The sequence below is a fragment of the Rhea pennata genome, chromosome 14 (assembly GCF_028389875.1).
Source record: "Rhea pennata isolate bPtePen1 chromosome 14, bPtePen1.pri, whole genome shotgun sequence".
NCBI lineage: Eukaryota > Metazoa > Chordata > Aves > Rheiformes > Rheidae > Rhea > Rhea pennata.
The window spans coordinates 18,419,130-18,438,270 of NC_084676.1; the positions used below are offsets into that span (position 1 = coordinate 18,419,130).

The 19,141-nt window shown below is 50.1% G+C and overlaps 1 protein-coding gene across 1 annotated transcript; it reads left to right on the plus strand.

Annotated features, from left to right (window-relative positions):
• The first annotated feature begins 17,639 nt into the window (after positions 1 to 17,639).
• Positions 17,640 to 18,179, plus strand: NEUROG1 (neurogenin 1). The gene has a single exon (XM_062587637.1). The coding sequence runs from the start codon at positions 17,640 to 17,642 to the stop codon at positions 18,177 to 18,179; it is 540 nt and encodes a 179-aa protein (XP_062443621.1).
• The last annotated feature ends 962 nt before the right edge of the window (positions 18,180 to 19,141 follow it).

Genomic DNA, 19,141 nt, shown 5'->3' on the forward strand with positions numbered 1-19,141 from the left:
GTACTGCTAAATTATCATATGCTATTTAAATGTTTGAAATATTTAGAAGGTTGCATGCAGATTTCATATTTCTAAGACAAATGAAAAAAGTAATAAAAATATATTTAAAAAAAGCTGGCAAGCGCACTTAAGTTTTCTTAAACCATCACAAAACTCCGGCTATTCCTAATGGTGTGGTTTTTTTTGGTGGCTGAATTGGTTTTGGGAAAACACTGTATCAGAGAAGCTGGTTTAGGGACACGGCAACTTCCTCCCATTGGAATTAAAAGTGTTATTCTGGTTCTGTTTAACACTTTCTCATTTTAGGATTTGGACTGTACCCAGATACTGAGGAATCTTACTACGTAAAAAGCAACTACGCCACATTGCATATAGCCACTAGTCTAGTGTTATGTTAAATAAATGTAGGTCGACCACCCCATATCCCTATATAAAAGGCAAATAAAATGACATGATTTATAAGCTCCCAGTTAAATTAGGCAAGGCTGCTCGGTGGAAGTCAGGCAACAAAAAAGTCCCAGTCTCGCCCACCTCTTCCACTGCGGTTTCTGCCGCTGCCCGAAGCTTTCGCACGCAGCAAGACACCGACGCGGTCCCTAGACAACCCGCACCGCTCCCCCAGCGTTAGTGCACTAACGCGGGATTCCCACGCGCGGCCCGTCAAAACGCCCTGCTCAGCTGAAAGGAAAGTAACAGATAGGAACGAAAACCTGCAAGAGTTTCAATACGGTAAAGCCACCTGGCATCCTCCGAGCAGCATCCCTCTCCTGTCCCTGCTGCTCCCAGCGTTGCCTCAGGCTGCCGGAGGTCAGCGCGGCTCTCCCACCAGCCAGCCGCAGGATAAGCCCAGGCAACGCCCGGCCTCGGCTGGAGGGGTTTCTCCGGCTCAGGTGGTTTCCATGCGGAGAGGGGCACGCTGCTCCCTCTGCGATACACAGTGGATGTGCTGTGCCGCTCATCATGTTTTTCACATGGCCGCATATGGGGGAGGCAAGAAGAAAAAATTAATTTCCTTCCATAGGTCTACTTTTTGGCATGTGCCTATTCCTAAAGTGCTGGAATATCAGATATCAGCCCTTGAAGGAGATGTTTTCTACTCAGTAACAGCAGAAATAAATTCCTTAGGAGACCTGCCTATTTACTGAGCTAACAGTGCAGCAGAGCTGAAGGAGAAACAGCTATTAGATTTCCAAATATTTTCACATTCTGCATAAATATGGAGCTAAGAACTTTGGGTTCTTTTTATTAAAAAGCTTTAAAAAGATCCCAGGATATTCAACAAATTAAGCACCTGAGAATATCAACTCCAAACCACCGCCTTAGACTGGGCGCATGAACCACAGGCAAACTCAGACCCATGGGCTACTCGAGCGGCCCCCTCACCACCATCCAGCTGACATTTGCTTACTTTTACCAAGTGCAATAGTTCCTAGTAACTAATATTGAGGAGGATAGGCCCTAATATACATTAGGGCATTCCCACTTTGCACGCAGGTGCAGATTGCCAGGCTCACCCAGGGCAAAGCTGACCAGGGTCTCCCGTCTCAGCATCACGCTCCGCCTGGACCGGTGACTCCATCAGCACGTTGCGTTCACTCCTCGGGCCACACACAAGGGAAACGCAGTAGAGTCATTTCTTGACTCATACTTTAACAAAACCAGTAGTTCTTCATTGAGAAGACTCGATTTCAACATACCAACCAACTTCAAGAAAGTTTATTTATTTAACTGCTACTAGGCAATGTATTTCCTGGAAAAATGTTGATACAATTGCACAAGATGTGGTTAACACTTCATTGGGAATACTGCGTATAATAGCTGCCCAAATTCAATACAGTGATTCACACTTTAGCAGGATATAGTCCATACAAATGGCTTAGCTTTGGGTTTGGCTGCCAGATCCAAATAACCAGGAAAGTTGGCACAAAAGAAACCAAACAATTTTTTTCCTTGCTGTAGTGAGAGTCTAAAAAAAGTCATTTTGTTCAATACATTCATTCCAATTAACCTGAAATCTTTCCTCAGAATGGAATCGCTGTTGGAAACATGGATTTAAATCAGAGAGGGAAAAACTGAATGAGCTTGTTTTTAAAAGGCTCTTCAACCACTGCTCCAGGCAGGTTTAAGTTCCCAGAAACAGGAGGAGCATCCATCACCCTTTGTGATACTGCAGTCGTAATAGGAAATAGCAGGTCAAGAGGTAGTTGTTACACACTAGAAATGTCAGCTGCTTTCCTGCAGACTGAAAAATGACCTATTAGAATGTTTTTAATATATATATACACACACATACACTATGCCTATCCCTGTATACATATGTATGTATATACATACGCATTTGTATATATAGGCAACTCCTCCACCTAGATTTGGCAATAACCTGAAGGTTGGTTCTGCTTTTCCTAGCAAATTTGCAGGTTGTGAGGCCACATGAGACCACAGTCTCATCTCCCATAAATACAGCCTGTAAATCTTTACTTTAGGATTGAAAGCCTAAGCCACTGAGGCATGCTCTGAGCACACACGAGCCAGCCCAGACTGCTCCCCAGGCACCAGCAGCCCAAATGCTCAGCCAGCTCTAGGGGCTCCTCAGCCCTACTGCTGGCACAGCGAATCCTCAGCTTCATCCCAGGGGAATTCACGGGAAGCAACGCAGCCTTTACTCAAGCACCTACACCGTGTTATCGGGATGCAAACCTTTCAACAAAGCTTCCCGGAGCGCTAAAGCCAGGAGCGCCCGGCGTGGCAACGGAGCGAGCTGACCGGACGAGCCCAGCGGATGATGCCCGCGATGCTCGCCCACCTCTCCCCACCCTTCCCTCCGGCATCGTGTATCGCCAGCTGCATCCAGTAATTACGCTATCGGGTTCTATTTTAATAAGAGCGCGAGGGTAAATCAATCAGCTGCAGTTGAAAGGACACAACAACAGCAGGGAAGCCTGCCCTGCCTCTTCGGTGAGAGCATATGTGGGATTAGTAATGCTCTACAGATCCTTTCACCACTTGCCTTTCACTTGTTCATATACGGTCTAGGTCACCAATGGCCAAAAGTTTATTAACAAGCGATAGCTGCTCGAGGGCCTGTTAAATGGCTTGGTGCTCTCGCTCCCTCTCCAGACCTGCACCTCCAGGTGTCTGCCATGCCCCTGCTCCCCCAGAGCTTTTTAAATCAAGCCATGGGGCCTTGCTGGTGAGCCACGCATAGGAAGAGCTTTTCTAACCATGTTCAGACTGCATGAAAGCTCGCACTGCACTAACTAAACTTGCACAGGACTGACAGAGCAATGAGCAGCTTTTGGGGGTTTCTTCTCCCTGGTCATTCCAGAGTCCTGCTCAGGAAGTGGAGAAAAACATTACAAGATAAACACCCACCGAGCTAATAAAACATTGTCAGAATTGCCCTTATTTGCATCCACCTTTGTGGAAAACTAAAGCAAACACCACCACCTGCAGAAAGCCCTACCCAGCTGAGAGTCCCACTCAAAGGCAGACTGAGTTGCATCTGTCCAACAGGTAAGAGCCTCCCATACAATCTAACAGCTCTTAACTAGCTTTTATTTAATCTCAGGCAGGGCTTGCATTCTCCAAAATGCACTTCCCATTAAGCACCAGTCACTTTCTCCAAAGACAGCTTCCAGAAAGTGGCACATTTAAATCCAGATGTGCACAGAATCAGGCTTCACCGATTCTAATTGCTCAGCACCCTGGGGTGGAGGGGGAAGTGAAAGAAATACTACTTTTGGCTGTTGGCTCAGTTTGGACTTCAGGTCCAGAAGCTGAGGCAGCCAGGTTTGAAAGTTGTAGCCATGCCGACTTCATTCCAGCGTGGCTATAAACTCTGGCACTCCAAGTTTTCCACTCACAGCATTTCTGCTGGGATTTCTGCTCCTTCCGTCTTGCTTCTTTCAATGGCTTGGTGTGTGTGGTCCCAAATGGAAGTATATATAAGTATTTGTGAGGAGCTGTTTGCAGTTCTCTGACATAGTGTTTGCTTACAATATCAAAAATATTCTGTGTTTATTGCTTCTCCATTTCCCTTCGATCCCAAACTGCAGAGTACTAAGTGCTTCCTGGAGGGTGCTCAGTTTGCCTGGAAAGGACAGGCCCCATGAACCGCAGATATGCTTGTAACTAGCACAAGTCTCATTCTGGCCAACCGCTCCAGAAAGGACTTTCTATAATTCCTTTACCCGACGTAACCCACCCAAGAAGAGGAGCTGCTAGTATCGTTACCTGAGCAATAGGCAGCCGCAGCAGCGCATTATGCAACACGTGCAGCACCAGCTCCTGTACTCCCACCCATCGGGTAAAGACTTACGTAAAGGTGTTCACAGCACCCAGCTTCTGCAACTGTATTTAGCTGACTCACCCCCCACCCCAAATCCTCTATAGTCAGAAAGGGCAAACCAGAGCACCCAAGTGAGCCATCCCCCATCACCTCCCTCCTGGGCCAAGGAGCTCAGAGCTTCATTCAGGCTGTGAGGCTGGGCCTATACCCTTGGACTCCACCTGTGAGTGTATTCACAGCAGTCATTTCACAAAGAGGCATGAGCTAAACACATGCACAAATCTTCACTTCCTTCTGTGAAGCTGATTTTTTCATTTCCCCCCTCTCTATGTTGCTTCTTTAGACCATCACTTCAATCAGGTGATGTTCGGTGTGCCTAGGCATCACCTGCCTGAGTGTGGTAATCCCAAGGCCTCTGGACACTGGCATAAGAGCATGAATAAGGGACTATTACAGGTATTAAAGTATTTAACACCCAGCACAAATGCAGAAGCTTGGGCACTCTCAAAAGCATCCGTGTTTGTATTAACCAGCCCTACATAAGACAGGAGGAATTTTGAAAGGACCCAGTGTGCTGATTATCAGGCTCATATGTTATAACAGCAAGGTTTATTCAATGTTTCTTGTTCTCCTTATGGCCCCAAGCAAGGCCAAGAGCCCTTTGGTGTCCCTGCCATGCTTGGTCCACAGCCAGCGGTGCTCAGCCCAGATGGCTGCACTGGAGGTGGAGGAGCAGTGAGGGAAAGCAAGGCTGAAAGGACATCTAGTGGCAACGAATAACCTCCACAGACAGGCTGGAGACACCTCTGCGGCCCTGGGGCTGTCTTCTCTATAAATCAGATTGGCATCTACACATCACTGCCAAGGTTAGGAACACCCTTCTCTGTCCCTGCCTGCAAAGAGGAGACTTTTGCATTTCCTTAACTGGCTATGAGAAATCCCCAACACAAAGGAAATGCAGCTGCTCTGCTTTGTGGCGAGGAGTACTTGAAAGCTGGCTCAAAGCACACATGTGCGGTCATATTAGCACATTAACATAGAACATGCACATTAAGGGCACTGGCAGTCAAGAGGATGCCTGGCTGAAGCCAGCCTGACAGAAGCCCTGTCCACCACATCTGCTCAGAAAACTGAATTGCTGCACAACCCGAGAAAGATTCATCCCTAAACCACCCACACAAAATCCTTTGAGCTATTAGGAGATGTTGCCCTGTATACCAAGGTCTATGGCTTTCTGCCAGCTCTGCCACTCTTGCTCAGGAGCTTTCTCCTCCTGCCTCCCATTTCCCAGCAAGCATGGGACCTACGGCCCAGCCTTCTCCTGGTACAACTACAGTTCCCAGTCACTATGGTTGGGTTGTGCCTCCAGTTTCCAAAGACAAACATGCACACCAGCACCTTAAACATGTGAAGAGGAGAAATTGCTATTTCTTCCTAGGTATGAGCAGTTTGATCCAACCACCACAACAAAGCAGAGGTCCCTGAAGGAAATACTTGATGGAGATGCAACACTAGCTAGCATTTGTCTTCATCATTTGTGGGTCATGTTTCAGGTGTAAAGCACTTATCTCCCCTTACATTTTTCTACCACTTTTGTCCATTTATATCACCAGTTCTTTGAGCAAAGACTCTTCTGATGACACACATGGAAGGAGTCCAGCTCAACAGGAGCATACAGAACCTGGGCAGGAAGAATGACATGACATGAAATGACAGGAAGGCAGGCGGCCAAGACCACGCCTGTGGTTTTTGTTTTTCTTCCTACCAAAAACGGTTAGTGAATTCCTTTTCAAGATGCTTCAGAACCTCAGAAAAAAATCTGTTAGTGTTTGCTCACAGCTGATAATTACAGGAATAATTATGATTTATTCCCATCATAAATCTTGGGGCAAAGAAAACATTCGAGGTTTGCAAAATTCACTGGATGCCAGAAGCAAGACACAGCTCTAATTGCCCTTCTTTGTTGTGTTTAATTAAGGATTCTGAAGCAACTGATCTTTGTGTCTTTTCATGGCTAGGAACCTACAAGGAGAAGAAAAATCTTTCTGCAGAGCCACCAATCAAAGCTTTGTTAGGTTACTAGGCACTAAGTGTGCTACATCTGAACACTCAGCACTCCCAGAAAAAGCAGCTTATTAAAGGAAAAAAAAAGCCTGTGGTAGCATTTCTTTTTTTTTTTTTTTTTTTTTTTTTTTTTTTTTTTTTTGGTAAACTTCAGCAATTTTGAGCTCACTTCTAATCCTGGAAGAAATGTCTTTTGTCTTCATCCCTCTGCATTTTTGCCTCATTACTGCCCACTCCATTGTGATGCATAGAAATACTCCATTTCTACTACTTTCATAATTGCACCATTTACAGTTTACCTTGGGGTTTACTTTAGCTTCCTCTAAGTCTAGAGGACTTATCACTTTCACAAATACATTCAGAAAAACAAACCAGCCCAGAACTCCCTAGAATAACGAGGCTGCCAATGTCACCACAGGTGTTTCCAAGAACCAAGAGGGACAAGTACGTTTAGGGTAAATAACAGCACCAAGTCCCCCTCCTCCCCACCCAAGCGCCACTCCTCCCCACCCAGAACAGCTTTGCTGAGCACCGCGTCTCGAACTCGATGTCCGGTCGACCGGCACGCTCAGAGCAGGTCTGCTGAGCAGGATGGTGTATCAGGATCGCCTTTCACAGGAAAGCGCTATGCCCTGAAATACAGGGTCAAAGGAGGAGCAGAAAGGTGCCGCTTTCCAGTGGGAAGCCAACCTTCCTCTAGGAAAAGTTTCATCTTTGTGCCATCTGTGTCCTGCTAAACCAAACAGTTGGCTGAATGTCAGTCCCTCTGTTTTAAGGCTGATTACAAGGTGTTTTAACCTGCACAAGAGGCCTGGACAGGGGCCCAGGTCTGCAGCGACTCACCCCTCACGCGCAGCCGTAACGTGGAACTGATAACGCCTCTTTTCTCGTTGCCTTTTTGGATAAGCTTTCTGCAACAAGGACCACCCCGCGCTACACACAGCGGCACGAAGCTTACAGCGCAAAATAATCAAGGAAATCAAAGGGAAACAAAAAAAGACAGTTAAAAAAAAATCAGTTTTCCATGTTCTGAAAAAACTGGGAGGATTTTCTCCACCTGCTTGAAGCCAGGTACCAAAACTTCCCACCTGAGCCTCTGCACTGGGCCGACCGAGCCCGCCCGGCGCCAGCGCCAGCCCCAGCGCCGAGCCGGCGCTCCCGGCGGCGGCCGAGGTTGACACCTTGTGGCTGCTCGGGTTGTTTACAAGCCGTAGAAACAGCTTTTTACCCTTTCCGGTAACAGCTGCGGTTGTAGTTGCTTCTGTTCTCAGATTAAGAACTAAATTCCCAACACCTGGCACGTCATGGGCGCAGCTGAGGGCACATGCAGGGTCACCAGCAGGTTAATGAAGATAAATAACACCAAAGACTGAAAGTTATATATATTGTGTATACACACACACATTATATATATATATTCCTGGAGAAAAAGCCTCTTTGGGATAAGAACCACCCGTACATACATAAAGCCTGTAACACATGCAGTAAAAAGGAGCTCATGCGAACGATGTCTCTCTCTGTGATTCTGCTCTTATCCTGAACCTCCCACCCTGCTGTGCAAACTGAGAAGAGGATCAGAAAACTTCTGAAATCGGAGCTGTTTCGCCAAAGTTTAGCTGTACTGACTCCTGAGAAATTAGAGATAATTTCCACTAGATTAGTAGTAATCAGGATCAAGACCTGCAGCACATTAAGCCTGTTAAAGAAGAATTCAATACTTTGGGCTTTTATCCAAGAGGGATTAAAAAAAAAGTCTATATTCTAGGAGTATATTCATTTAATTAACAACTTCACTTATTTTACTATTTTCTATGAGCATAGGATTTATTGTACATTTAATATATGCTTGAATTGAAAGAGAAAGCAGCACCCATGCAGCAAAGACCCACCAGAGGCACGTCAGCCAAACCTGCCTCACGTCGTTGGCCACGTGCTTGCTCAGAGCTCGGCCAGGGCCCGAGGAAAGCAGACCTGCTCGCAGCTGCCTTTGCCCTCCCTCAGCCACGCTGGTCCACTCTCCTGCTGCTCTCCTGATTAGTCAGAGCAGTCTTTTGTATTTATCTAACATTTTTAAACCTTCGAGCCACTCTAAAATACATATTAGAAGACTCAAGACTTAACATAGCAGTTTAAGCTATTCTGTAGGCCTTGCAATTACTGATGATTTTCCAGCTGGAGTTATTTTCGGCTCCTCAGTCTGGGTCCTGCTTGCCTCATTCGCCCGTCCTCCGCATCAGCTCCTGGTATAAAACCCAACCAGCGACATCTATTTGTAGAGCCGTACTGCTCACTTCTGGTTTGCCTGCACCTTGGGAGCTTTTGAAGGCTTCTTCGCTTGAAGTTTAACACCATGCATTTATTTTGCTTTTTATACCCACAGGCATTACCATTAACAGATAGTGAGGGAGACGATTCTCAGCTGTGAGCGTGATGGAGAGCAGTGGTCCGAGTCCCCTCCCTACAGCCACTTGCACTAGCAGGGGGGTAATTTGGGCTAGAATCAGACGGTTAGACTTATTTTTTGTATCTGAGCAGTGTAAACATTAGGAGATATATTGCACATATAATACTAAGGTATAACAAACTGCAAAGCATCTCAATTAAACACACAGTGACAGGCTCACTTTTGTCAGCGCAAAGTACTCCCAAATTCCAGAAGATAGAGAAGGTCAACAAGTTATTTACCATTTGCTTTTGACAGATCTAATCAAGTTTAAAAAGCAGCACATCTTTCAGAAAGAGGTAGGAGCAGAAAAAAAAAGGAGAGGGTTAATAAAAAGTGCATCATCTGAATTAACATGTTTCAGTTGTAATGCAGTCAGAAGCAACTAGATGTTTCATTTTGACATTTTTTTAAAAATTACATTCTCCTTAAGCCAAACTAAATCTCTTCCTCCTTCTGCACTGTCCAGACTCCAGTTTTACTGCTTGGCCTCTAAACCACCAAAACCCATTTTCCAGCCAGTGTTCCCCTCATGCTGTTTGTCCACCCCTTCACGACACACCAAAACTTACAGCAGCTCCAGCTGCCACATTTAAAAAGCAAACAAGCAACCTTGAGCCCAGAAAAGCACTTTTTACTTGTTAGAAGCAACCGTTTCCCCCACGCACACTGTGTATAACCATGCAGTCCCACACAGTAATACACACATTTAAAATCAGTATTTCCTCCGTGCCAGAAAAGCTTTCCAGAGGGACAGTCACTACAAGCCATCAGCTTACAAGATTACTGTCCCAAACTCCAGGACATTACAGACAGAAACCAGTATTCCCAGCAAAGCTCTTCTGAGTGACTTTTCCCTCACCCTGAAGTCTTTACACTCGGGCTCAGGGCCACATAACAGCTTTACTGAATTAACAATAATAATTTTCAAAGATTTATTTTTACTGATGCAGGAAAAGTCATAAAACAACGGCAAAAGCCCAAAGGAAAGCACGGAGGTTGCTTTTCCCCCAAGAGCCATACTCACAGGTGCTTCAGTGCTGCTGGAGCTTGCAGCGCCAGGCCTTGGGGTGTCACCCTCGCCCCTCGCACGGCCGCAGCGCAGGACTTGCTGCCGGGCTCTGCTGCCGCTGCCCTCGCACTCCTCCACCTTCCCTGCTGCTCCTGGGCACTGGGACACCGCCGAGCTTTCACAGCTCTTTTTGAGTGACTACACCTGCTTTTTGGATGCAGCTGGGCCCCCTCCGTCCTCCCCTGCATCCTCCTTTGCAGCAGGCAGAGGCCTGGTCCCACCATCGAGCATGGGGCAAGAGCAGAGCTAGTCATTCGGGGCAAAAAGCGTGCATATTAGCCCTGCAAATCAGTGCTATGGATTCTGCAGTCTCACCTTTTTTATTTTTAATACAGGTCATGGCAGAAGAGCCTCCTTTGATGCAAAGGGGGAAGGCATCTGGATGGTTTTATAAGATGTCCCTTTACAAAGCACCAAAGTAAAAGTTGCAAGCAAACATCACCAGCTGGGAACAAAAGCCTACGGGCAGATGGATGCATTTGAAAACTACTCTCTGCTTAAAAGTATTTGAAATATCTAATTTTTCAAAATTCTAGGGATGCCGGCACTGTGGTTCTTACTACAAATCAAGCATCTTCGTGACATCACTAGAATGTCCGGCGGTAGCTGATGCCCCCAAACACAGGGCTGCCGTGTTTGCTGGTTTGTTTTTTCCCCCGTTCTGCATTTCCGCTCTGCTGCCAGCTTGGGGCACCGCTCCTCAGGCTTGAAATCGTGGCGTCTGGATCCCCGGAGCTGCCCCCGCCTCCGCAGGCAGTTAGGGCCCCGGCGCCACCGCCACTCTCGCAGCGGTCCCCCTCGGCGTGGGCAGCCGCTGGGCAGCACACGCGAGTGCGTGCACGCTTGCATGTGTGTGCATGCATGTGTGTGCACAGGTGTGCATGCAGGTGCGTGCACCTGTGTGCCCGTGAGTGTGCACGCAGGTGCTTGTGTGTGTGCATGCAGGTGTGCGCAGAGCTGTGTGTGCGCGTGTCCGCGTGCATCCGTGCGTGTGAGTGTTCATGTGTGTGTGCACGAGTGTGCACACATGCTTGTAAGCACATAAGTGGGTGTGTGAGAATGTGCACGGGTGTGTGGGCACATGTTTGCGTGTGCATGCACATTTGTGTATGTGCACACGTGCACTCGTGCACGCGTGTGTGCACGCACTTGTCGCCCCTGTCCCTGGGGCCGATGCCTGTGTACACGCTCCGAGGCGTTGGTGTTTCGGGGCGCACGGCCCCCGCGGGAGATGCCCAGGGTTTCGGGGCTCCGGGCTCTGCTCCGCAGCCCCGGGCTGCCCCCCCCCCCCCAGCTCCCCCCCTTCCCTCCCCTGCTCCAGATCCCGGGGAAGGAACGAGGCAAATCTCTTGCGGGTGCAATACTTGTACATACAATGCCAGGGGAAGGGATTATACCAGGGATTAACATTTTAAACTCCCTTACCAGACTTTCTGACTCGAAGATCCTCAGGCCAGTAATCGTATTACTGTCTTTGAGATTATTGCGTTACTTACCAGATTCATTAATGAGAATTTAAGGTTACATTGTGGGGAGTTGCCTGTAGACCCCAAACACTCCGGGCTGGGGCAGGAGCTACTTTGGTTTGGGTTTTTCTAGTTTCCTTTAAACATTCTCTTAGTTTCCCCTGCCAGAGCAGAGGAAGACTCCGCGGGCGCCTTCCTTGTGCCCGGCCTCCTCCTAATTCCCGGTAATTTATCCCGTATTAAAACTCCTTTAAGGAAGAATGGCCAAGGACCAAACACCTGCTATGCAAATGGGAGCAAATCCCCCCCGCCGCTGGGGCTCCCGGAGCATCGCAGCCGCCGCCGGCTCAGCCCCGTCCCACCCTTACGGCGCTCCAATTCTTAGAGGTTATCTTTATTGCACTAAAAAAATCCCCCAAAAAAGCAAAATTGTTGATATGAAAAGTCTTTTAAAAGAAAGCTCTCTGCAGGTACTTAAGCTTCCTGCTTTTGGCATTGCTGGGGGGAGGATTTCATCCGCCCCACGGCCGGTGCGCCCCACTTACTCTTACGGTAAGTGTTGGAGCTTCAATTAACAAAATACGGATGAACAGAAGAGAGGAGTTGTGGGCGGGAGAAGGAGGACGGGGGGGGGGGGGGTAAGGGAGGAAAACCCCCTGTCAGGGTGCGCTGGAGGGAAGGGGCTCGCTCTGCCGAGGTGACATCCTAATCCCAGGTTTCCCATTTAGGGCGGCAGCCGAAGGAGCGGGCAGGGAGCGCAGCCGGCACCCGGCAGCGTTTGGCCCTTCGCCTTCGGGGGCCGCCGCTGACTCCAGCGAAATTGTGGCAACCTCCGGAAAAGCGGCGTTTTCTCCGGGTTCCTTCCCGGCGCTGGGGAGGCGGCGGGGGGAATCGCGCGGGGAGCCCCCGAGGCCGCCGGGCAAACCTGCGGCCCAGGGGCCCTCCAACACGAGCATGTATTTCCCAGCGCCGGGCGCTTGACTGACGTTTCGGCTATTATTCGGGGAGATAGATTGTTTGGACTGAAGATGCTTTGTTTGGGCTCCTCATAAAAGAAACAAGTTAAACGCCACAACTACCACACACAAAAATGATTCCTTCGAGCCATAAAACCAGTGGGACAAGGAAGTGGTTGTAGGAGTCAAACATAATTGATGCTCCGAAAGACGTTATAAATAATCTGTGCGAGCGCTCTCTCCCATGTGCCTCAAAACCGCAGAAAGTGGGGCTTTTTTTTTTTTTTCTTTTTTTTTTCTTTATCTCCCCTTGAATTCAGGAGCATAATACACCGTGAGCACCAATAATTGATGTATGTTATAATTCTTCATTACCCTATCAGTAGTCTGGGAAAACTAGAAGAAAAGAAAATGCCAGAAAGTTATGGTAAAACTTAAGATGCGACAGAAGTAGCTTTCTTTGCTCACGCTGTGCGTGTTTGAATAAGAAGAATGTCCCTGCACTGTAACAAGCTAAAAGAATGAGGAAGACAAAGGATTTCGCGAAAAAGGTTTAGATAGAAGACAAGGCAAGTGAAACTGAAAGGAAGGGAAAAAACCCATTTACAATGGAACAATGCATGTACTAATCGCTTTGATATATTATACAAACCCAAAGACCCAAAACATTGTGTAATTATTTATAAATGACTTCTCCACTCCCGTGTATAATACCGAAGAAAGAATAAAACTGCAGGCTACTCTCTAAACTATTTCTAAATAGACCTAGCTCAAAAGGAAGCAGAAGTGTTTGAAAAAAAATAATTAATGGTTGATTTTATGGTTGTCTCATTAAAACATTTTAATTACAACAAACAAAATACATTTGTGCTTGCAGGGAACAATCATTTACCTACTCGCTCCCTCCCCTCCAAAAAGAAAAAGTTGCATCTCATGCTTAAATCCTGAAAATAAAACATTCCCAGTCTTTCTGCGTATCCCGCAGTAGATAGATAGATCCTGCGTATCTATCTGCAGCCTGCCCGGATGCCCCCGCGCTGGCCGCAGCTAGGGCTCGCTTGGGGCTCTATCCTGTCCTTTAAAACCCTCCTTCCGAGGTGCTTCCCCGCTTGGCGAAGCCACCTCCGCGCCCTGGAAGGGGTTAAAGATGCCTCTCCTTCGGGGCGAGAGCGCTTTCAAATCCTGAACTTCCCGGGCTGTCCATTAGTCGCCAGCAAATGCATGAACCCCTGAACCCTCCGGTAGCCCCGGGCTGAGAGCTGTAAGCTGACTCCAGCGGGGCTACGCGTCCCCCGGGGAAAGGCACCTTATGGCCAGCCGCAAGCTCCGCAGCTCTGCGCCGCCGCGCTCGCTCCCTCTGCGCATCCGCAGGCGAAGGGCCGAGGTCCCGGCGGGCCCACGCGAGGCCGGGCTCGCGCGGGGCGGCTCCGGCCGCCAGCCGGCCACAGCTTCGCTCTCGCTCCCCTGTGTCCCCTTGGCGTTACGTTAGCGCTCTCTCGCCTTTCTCCTCCCTCGCCGTTTATCCTTCCATACAGCTGTTTTAAGCAGTTCTGCATCAGCGCACGGGTGCCTGGGGGGCAAGCGAGGTGCAGGGACCCGATCCTCACCTTATTCCTGCCAAGAAGATTGTCTTCAGTGACCGTTGGGTCGAGCTTTCTATTCCCGGGGTGGTGGTTTAGGAGAACAGCCGGGAATCTGCTCCAAACCCAGCACAAAGCATCTTCCACAGACAGCTCTGCCTTCTTGCTCTGGCCACGTTTTCCAACAACGAGGGAGGAAAAAAGCAGCACTGTCCCGGTTTACGCTTTGATACTCTTCTCCACGCTAGTTTAAGCCCTCACATACCTATGTAACAAAACACACCGTTTGGTAATTTGTTGTATTAATGCATATCCTAAACCTACAAGAAGGTACCACTAACTTCTCTGAGGCATCTTGCAACTACCAGAGCAGTTTTCCTTTGAACTCGTCATTGCAGCACTCCAGAAGAGTGACACTAACAGTGTCACTAAAATTCTGGCCACTTTTGAAATGCAAGGTTGATTTTTAAAGTGGAGGCTTGTCAGGAGGCACAATAAATACTTACCAGTGAACAGCGATTTCTTGTTGACTGACCTTCTTACTGCTGGCCAGGGTGTATTCAGCGGGCAGCGCCCGGCACCTGCTGGACCTTGCCTCAAGCCCCTCTGCCTTTCCTCTAGGCACGTCCACCTCTGGGTACTAACTCGAAGTCTTTCCGGAGTCCAGCCACGAGGCCATCGCCTGCCACCTCAGCCAACGCCAGGGAAATGGAGGGAGGATCTCACCTATGTCCCAGTCCACCAAGGGATACAGCTGCCGCACGATTGGGACTCCCAATGGTTTCCTTGGATTTTGGACGAACTGAGTTTGTTATCCCACGTGCGGCGCTCCGAAGCTCGGCACACGGACCCACAAGGGAGCAGGACACTAGCTGAGCAGGCCTGGTGCTGCTGGGCGAGGAAGGACAGGCCCTTCGAGCTGTGCTTTTCTGGTTTCTGTAGCCAAAAATATCACGAGCATCTTCTCATCGCTTTAAAGTGCAGCAAGGTGTCTCAAGGCAAACGGCCCAAGCATTTCTACGCGATAGGCTTTCTCAGAGTACACAGCGTGCAACTTATACCACCTACAACCCGAGACTAGCTGCGTTTACATCAAGACAGAGAAGCTCATATCAAAGGCCACAAATCAGTCAAGACACCAGGAACATACTCTGCCTTCCACAAAATCAAAGGTCCTCTTTTGATTTGGGGCTGTTTCTTTTTCCTGATCCCAGAAAACTTCACGGACCTTTTGCAGCTGACTTCCACAGGCGCAGGCCCATGAGGTGTAAGAGCTATTATCTTTGTTGGCTGAATAATTTATCTGCAAAATTAGTAGACTGCCTGTGATAGAACTGGTTGAATTATTCATCGGGAATAAATTATCCAAGATATGTAGCACTTCTTTCTGTTTGCGAAGGCTTCCTGAAACAATTCTGATTCTGTGAATGCATTCGTTATTCATAAGTATTCAGTGAATAGATTATGCAAACAAATTTCAGCCTATGGGTTGTTTGTGAAACCTTCACTTCAGCCCTGGCTATTCATGGCTGTGACTGATCACAGAGACACATGGTGCTCTCTCCCCTCCTTGATTGGAGCACAAACTTTTAAAACAAGAGAATAACAAATGACAAACTGCAAATGATGGATAAGGACTAATGAATAATGCGCTTTCACTGCAAACTTTCAGACAAGTGATCAGTTGTGCCAGTCAGTGAAACTCTTGGGAATCATAAACATTTTAATGAATAAACTATTGACTACTTGAAGACACCTAAACAAAAGACAATAAAAGTGTTGTTGACAACAGCAGAGTTCATATTATTGTATACAAAGTGCACCCTAGCAAAAGCGTTAACATATTCTTTGCCATATGCTTCCACCAGCTTTAATTTTCAGTTTCTTCCAACTTTCTTCTGGTTTACACTAGAAACTCTGCTACAGATATTTGCCTAACTGAGGCCTCTAATCGTGCAGCCACTTAAGGACATGAGTAACAGTGAAGTGGAACCACTTAGCTACATAAAGTCATTTATGTATGCGCGGGCCCTAAAACCATCATCCTGATTGCAGGTCCCGTGATGGAGAGGGCTAAGTCTCGCCAGCAGAGCAGCAACACCGAGTCACCTTGTTTTATACAGTTATACTACGCATCTAAGGTCAAAATACACAAAGATGTCAGAAAGTATAAAGTAATCTGCTGCTGACCCGGCTAGTCTACTAGGAAACTATCTCTGCTTTGAGACTAGTTAATATTCATCGCCCAAGACTTTTTTGATTGCTCACTTTTGTGAGTGATCTTTTTAGCACAAAGAAGATTATTTGTGGCAGTTTGCCCGTGTCATGGATCATCTCAAAGCAAGGAGGGTGAAGAAGCAGGAAGAATAACTCTGATCAGCAAACTCTTCCCAGGTTCAAGCTGAAGAATGGTTGCTATGAACTTAAAATGCAGAGATAAAGACAATAACTTCAGGCTGTCAATGTTCCCTGCTTATGAAAGGCACAGGAGAAAATCACAGCAGGGAGAGTGAATCGACATCTAATGTAAGGGCAAATAATGTAAATAAATATGATTTGAGGTCTGTCACTCTAAAAATGACTATCGATGGATGATGAAACCGAAATGTTTTGAGGCATCCAAGTACTTGAGTGCTAACGACGGTGCTCCATTACAACACTGAAATGCAGGATGTAAAAAGTCAGACGTTAGAAATATAAAAACTTATCAGGCACATGTAAAACTGTAGCTTCTCGAAGTTGTTTTAGACGGTGATACCTAGGGGCTTAGTGGGAATTAGCAGGAGTTACAAGAGCTTCATAGTAAAAGCGATGCTATTCTTTTCGCTTGTTTTTAACCTGGAAACAAAGAATTGTATATATGCACTCGGACGCGCTGAAGTTTGTAAGAAAAACGCAATTGGGAATGTTTAGCTTTCTGAGCACCTGCAAAACGCCAGCTGAAAAGGAAGCACGCAGGGAGCGCCGCGCCGGGGCAGAGCCACACGTACGGTGCACGGCGGGGGGGGCCCGCTCGGAATCGCTGCCGTTGCAGCGCGCTTTCGCCTGACCGGGGGCCGCGGAGAGGCCGCGGGAGGGCGGCGGCGCGGGCGGTAATTGCGGGCACGCTCCGAGGGCGCGGCGCACGGCGGCGACCTGCCGCCGCGGCGCGGCGCGGCCCCGCGGGGCGCCCGGGCGCCATTGTCCGCCCGCCGCTATAAGTAAGGGGCTGCGGGGCCGTCGTGTGCCAAAGCCGGCGCTCGCACGAGCGCGGAGCGGCCCCGGGCACTTCAAAGACAAGGGCGGGCGCGTGTCCCCCGCCCCCGCCTCTCCCCGGCCCCGGCTGCGCTGGGGGTTTTCTCTTTTCCCCCTCTCCGCGGAGGGCTCCCAGGAGCCGAAGTTTGCCCTGCCTTCCCCTGCGCCGGGCACCGGCTTGCTGCCTCCTTTTTTTTTTTTTTTTTCTTCCTTTTTTTCTCCTTTTTTTTTTTTTTTTCCTTATTGCCTAACCGCATCCCTGGGACTGACCTGCCATGTGAGTACGGGGGGGGCGCAAGCACCGGCGCCGCGCAGCCTGCGCGCCCTGCCCGCCAGTCCCGCACCTCCACCGCTCCTCTTAGTTATTTTTATTTATTTATTTATTTTTCTTTTCTTTCTCTTCTTCCCCCCTCCCTTCCTCTCCCCGTCCGCTTCGCACTTTCCCCCTCGCGGCCGCGCTTCGCACGCCGCGTACCTCCGCGGGCGCGCAGTGACGGCCGCGCTCTTCTCCCCCACCCCCCACCCCCTCCCGCAGGATGCCCGCGGAGGCGGCGAGCAGCGGCGGCGCGGCGGAGCCGCCGGGCGCCCCGCGGGAGCGGCGGCGGCGGCGCGGCCGTGCGCGGGCGCGCACCGAGGCGCTGCTGCACACGCTGAAGCGCAGCCGGCGGGTGAAGGCCAACGACCGGGAGCGCAACCGCATGCACCACCTCAACGCCGCCCTGGACGAGCTGCGCAGCGTGCTGCCCACCTTCCCCGACGACACCAAGCTCACCAAGATCGAGACCCTGCGCTTCGCCTACAACTACATCTGGGCCCTCTCCGAGACCCTGCGCCTGGCCGAGCAGTGCCTGCCGCCGCCCGCCGCCCGCCGCGCCGCCGCCGCGCCCCCCAGCCCCGGCAGCGACGCCGGCTCCTGGCTGTCCAGCGCCTCCCCGTCCGCCCCCTCGCTCTGCGCCAGCGCCTCCGGCCCCAGCAGCCCCGCCACCTCGGAGGACTGCGCGTACGCGCCCGCGGAGAGCCTGCGCGCCTTCCGCGGGCCGCCCGCCGCCGCGCCGCCCGGCGCGCCCTGCCGCTAGGGCGCGCCCGCTGCGCGCCCGCTGCGCGCCCGGCGGGGAGGGGGCGCGCCCCGCCTTGCGCTCTGCTGAGCCCCCGGCCCCCGCCGCGCCGCCAGCGCCGCCCCGAAAACCGGGAAGAACGGGGACAGATTTGCTGCCGCAGACGAGGTGAAAAGTCAATTTTACAATTTGTAGCTCTCCGGCGAAGAAAAACGAGCATGAAAATTTGGTTTGAACGCCCTGACAATGCGATGAAAAGGCTTAGCGGGCCCATGCGGCCCGGGGCGCAGCGCGGGGCGCAGCGCGCCGCCGCCGCCGCCGCCGCCGGGGGCCCCAGCACCGGGCCCGATGGGACCCCGCGCGGGACGGACGCGCCGAGCGGCTCCTGCCTTACAGCTGCCGCCCCGCGGCGCGGCGGCCCCGCTTTGGGGCGGGCGCAGGCGCGGGGTGCTCAGCAACCGGGCTGGGTGGCGGTTTAATTTATTCAAGATGTTCATTCATATGAAAATTGTATTTTTGTACATAAAGAGCTTTATTCTATTATTATGCCTCTTATCAAAGTGGGTTCCTTTTTTTAAAAAAAAAATGTACTTTAAGTTACGCTGTAAATAAAAGTTTTTAACGTTTTTACTGAATTTTATCCCTGCCTCTGGCGCGCTGTTTGTTAAGGCTGGTTTTTGGCTCCTCGGCAGGAGCCCCGGGGGAAGGGAAGGGCTGGTTCAGCCCCGGGGCGGTGCGCAGCGCGGCCGAGCCGGCGCTTCTCACGCTGGCGCAGGCCCGCGCGGGTCCTCCGGGGCCACCCGGCGAGCTCCTGCGGGCTCCTGCCGCCTACCTGCACCCGTCAGCTGCCACCGAGCCGCGCAGGGAAGGGCTGGGAGACCCCCGGGGAAGGAGCGGTGCCTCCAGGAGCCCCGGGTTGAAGGTTGTCGTTGCCCCAGTTTATGAGAGGCGCTGGGAGCTGTCGGGGGATTTGGAGTCCCGAG

Excerpts from the sequence above, each read along its gene's own strand:
- NEUROG1 (XM_062587637.1), top strand. The coding sequence starts at position 17,640 with ATGCCCGCGGAGGCGGCGAGCAGCGGCGGCGCGGCGGAGCCGCCGGGC.